The sequence below is a fragment of the Wolffia australiana genome, chromosome 3, assembly GCF_029677425.1.
Source record: "Wolffia australiana isolate 7733 chromosome 3, ASM2967742v1".
Lineage (NCBI taxonomy): Eukaryota > Viridiplantae > Streptophyta > Magnoliopsida > Alismatales > Araceae > Wolffia > Wolffia australiana.
In genome coordinates this window covers 5,690,001-5,693,798 of record NC_135837.1, presented here as the reverse complement: position 1 = coordinate 5,693,798, position 3,798 = coordinate 5,690,001, and the positions used below count along the sequence as shown (strand labels likewise).

Sequence of the window (3,798 nt, the reverse complement as noted above, 5' to 3'; positions counted from 1 at the left end):
GAGGTGGCTGTAATTTAAAAATATTAAGAGGAATATAGAAAACATGAACGAAATCCATAAACATCAATCCAAATCCTCTTAGTGGATATCAGACTACTTATTTTCAATACTGTTGAAATGATTGGATACATGGGAAGGATTCCTTCAAATAAATGGGGTTGGCTAAAGGACTTTGCGATTGTCTAAAGTTTTTGGTCACGTATACTGGATAACTCCAAGTGATCACTACTAATATTTTTTGTAACATATTATAATATAAAATTTGAAGTATATCATTTTTTTATTTAATTGATTTTAATTTAAATAGACCTTTATAAAGAGATGAGATGAAATAGTCTATCTGATTGTTGGCTGATTACATGTTGAAAATTAAACTCACACATGGATTATCAATTAACAATATTTTTATGGTTTAGTTGATCTTAGGAATTATTTCATATATTATTTTTTACCAGATCACAACTGATCAAGTAATGTTGGATCATTAAGTGTATGCTTTATAAAAATTAATAGAGTTAGAGATAAAAAGAGTGTTTAGTGAATACTCATTGTACAAGGAGTATTATACTTCAATGTTTTTTGTTTACTAAACTGGCGGTTGAGTTTTATAAGTGGAACATAGGTTAATTGAATTGAAGCGCATTGTAAGGAGCATATGAAGAATTCATTTCTTAGAGGTCTTTGAGAGTACTAAGGTGTTATAAGGTAAGAATCAACTCAAATATTTTGGATGCTCAAATGTCTCAGGTCATCTCAAAGGTGTATATTATGTTTCAAGTTTTTGATTCCCTAAAAACCTATGGGAGGATGATCAATGTATCCTATTATTATCAGGGGTCAAACTATTGAATATAAGATCATATAGGAAATCTTATGCACATAAAGGAAGACTTGATAGGCTGATTACATATATTCTAGATTTGGTGTTCATTCATTTATCGCACAGTCATTTTGCAAGCTCGATATCATTGAAGGAAAAAATAATTTGGTGGAGGTTATGTGTGGATTACAATTCCTGAATGATATCCAATTATTGAAAGAGTTGTATCGTTATTTGGTGTTTTCTAGGGTTGATTTGTATCATTCTTAAGAAAACCCAAAATTCTGTCCAAATCTTTGAATGTTATTTGAGATGGAAGGACAACAATAGAGGATCTTGATGTATTCTAAGTAAACATCTATGGGTTGACCATGAAAGGGAGGTCCAGTTTAGACAGAATGCCCTCAAATGTGATTAAAAAGTAATAATTCAAAATGAACTCAACTAGACAATTATATAGAAAAACTGAACCTTTTCAAAACTGTTATTTATGCATTTTGACGATGACATGTGACCATTACGCAGACAATCCACTATCTACAATAAATCCATTAGTGGATCAGATCAGTACATTGCAACCATGAAACATCATCAAAAACTAAATTAAAAATTATCTTAGAAGTGTTGACTGAAGACGGAAACCTTAAAATATCCATTACAGAACAAAAACACATTTTCCAATTTGTACTGCTTCTTTAAAGAGCATCCACCTCAACAAGTAGAATTGAACAATGTTTTAATGAATCATTCATATTCCATGGAACAACCATGCTGAATTTCTTTTAATCATACAATATCCTCCTTTTGGGTTATATACAGAATGTCCCATTTACTAATTACTGCAATAACTTAAATACCTCCAGAAAGTCCCAACACAGTAGAAGAAGCGAGATTTATATTTTTTTTTTGAAGGAAAAGAGAGATTTATATATATAAGTTATTTCTTATATGATCATAAATATTAACTAATCTGCTACGCATTGAATCAACATACCTGTACAGAAAAAATCCAAAGATCAGCAACCCCGGCACATAAGAGAGCAGGAAATAATGTAAAGCATGGTAATGATTCAAGAAAAAAAACTTTGACGATAAAACATTGAAAATCTTTGGGTTTCTCCTGTGTACCAAAACAAAAAAAAACTTTTTCTTGTTTTCCAGAGCAAAGCCCACGATAAAGTAGCAGTGGAGAACAATAATCAGGATGCTCAGAACCCTAAAAAGTTACCTTCCTCATGGATCTGACACTTAGGCCGCGCTTTCTCCATGGCCCAAGCTACTTCTCATTTCTAGCTTGATGAGCTCCAAAGTCTCATATATCTCAGGCAAATTCTTGTGCAAAACCTGTCCACAGAAGAACCTACAACTCCTTCCTCTTCCCACAACCCAACTGTACCCCCTACTCTTCCTTACCCTGGCAGAACCCATCAGAGCTCTCACCCTCTCTGCATCCCCCCATCTACCTAAAAATGCATATAAATTAGAGAGCAGGACATAGCTCCGAGGATCGACCTCCTCAACTTCCCTTAATCTTGTTGCTGCTCTCTCAGCCACTTCTTCTAGCCCACGCCAACGGCAACCGCTTAAGAGTGCCGCCCAGGCGCTAACTCCACCCTTGACTTTGGCAACCTTCTCTGCAACTCTCAACAATCCTGCTCTTGCCAGCAAGTCCACCAGACAGCCATAATGCTTCTCCTGGGGGGTTAGGCCGAGCTCTGTCATGGCTCTGAAGCAGTCAATTCCTTGCTCCACGAGCCCGCCATGAGCGCAGGCAGAGAGTGCCACCAAAAACAAGTTCAAGGTAGGCTCTTTGATCTGCTGAAACAGAAGCACAGCCTCCTGTGCAAGCCCATTGGTGGCTAGTCCATTAATAGAAGCACTCCATGAGGCCTCATTTCTCTCCTTCAAAAGGAAGAAGACTCTCTTGGATGAGGAGATATCACTTGACTTGGCGTACATGTCGATCATGGCAGTGCCAATAAAGAGGTCGTCTTCGAGCCCGAGCTTGATGATCCACCCATGGATGGATTTCCCTGTGTCAAGCTCAGAAGATCCAGCACAGGCACAGAGAATACTAGAAAAGGTTTCTGAACAAGGGGTTTCCCCAGATGCCAGCATCTTGATAAAGAACTCTGCTGCCTCCTGGTACGCCTCTCCGGCGACAAGCCCCGCGATCATGCCATTCCAGGAAGCTCTGTTCCTCTGCGGGGTTAGCTCAAACAATTCAAGAGCCTGTGAGAAGCAGCCAGTCTTGCAGTACCCAGAGATCATGGCATTCCAGCATACTGCATTCTTCCCCTTCCCAGCGAAGTCGAAGACGAGACGCGCCTTGTTGGGTAGTTCCAAACTGCAGTACATACTGATTAGAGCGCTGGAGACAAAGCTGCTGCAGCAGCTAGAACTGAGCTTGGTGGATAATCCATGGAGTGTGCAACCCAGGCTGGGGTCTTCAATCGCCCCGGCGGCACAGATTGCCGGAGAAAGAGATGAAGAGCTAGGGCAAAATCCATGCTGGAGCATGCTCTGGAACAGCCTCAGCGCCTCCATCGCCTCGCCGCTTTGCTTGTACCTCGCCACCATCGCACTCCATGAGACGGCATTCTTATCAGGCATTCTGTCAAACAACTTCCGGGCACTTTTAAGATCTCCCTCTTCCATGTAGACGTCGAGCATGGCAGTCCAAGAGACGACATCCTTGGTTGGCATCCAATCAAAGATCCATCTCGCAGACAAGAATTCTCTCATCTTGGTGAAGAAGGTGATCAGACAATTGCAGACGGCGACGAACCGCAGGCACCCGGTCTTGACAATTGACCCAATTATACTTCTCCCCAAATCAAATTCCCCAGAAGAAATTGAAGCCTGAATCACAGAGGTGAAGGTGATCTCATTCGGTACGACGCCGGCGCCGAGCATATCAGGCAGGAGCAAGAGAGCCCATCGAGGCCGCCCGTTCCGGGCCAGACCGGAGATCGCCG

The 3,798-nt window shown here is 40.7% G+C and overlaps 1 protein-coding gene across 1 annotated transcript in view; it reads right to left on the bottom strand.

Annotated features, from left to right (window-relative positions):
- Nucleotides 1-1,231: 1,231 nt before the first annotated feature.
- Nucleotides 1,232-3,798, bottom strand: part of LOC144700748 (pentatricopeptide repeat-containing protein At1g31430-like) — a 3,206-nt gene continuing 639 nt past the window's right edge. The window contains exons 1-2 of the mRNA XM_078572243.1: nucleotides 2,049-3,798; nucleotides 1,232-1,814 (exon numbers count right to left, since the gene is read on the bottom strand). The exon at nucleotides 2,049-3,798 is cut by the window's right edge and continues 639 nt beyond it. Coding sequence (XP_078428369.1) covers nucleotides 2,069-3,798 — 1,730 coding nt within the window. The 3' untranslated portion in view covers nucleotides 1,232-1,814; nucleotides 2,049-2,068. The remainder of the gene's footprint in view (nucleotides 1,815-2,048) is intronic.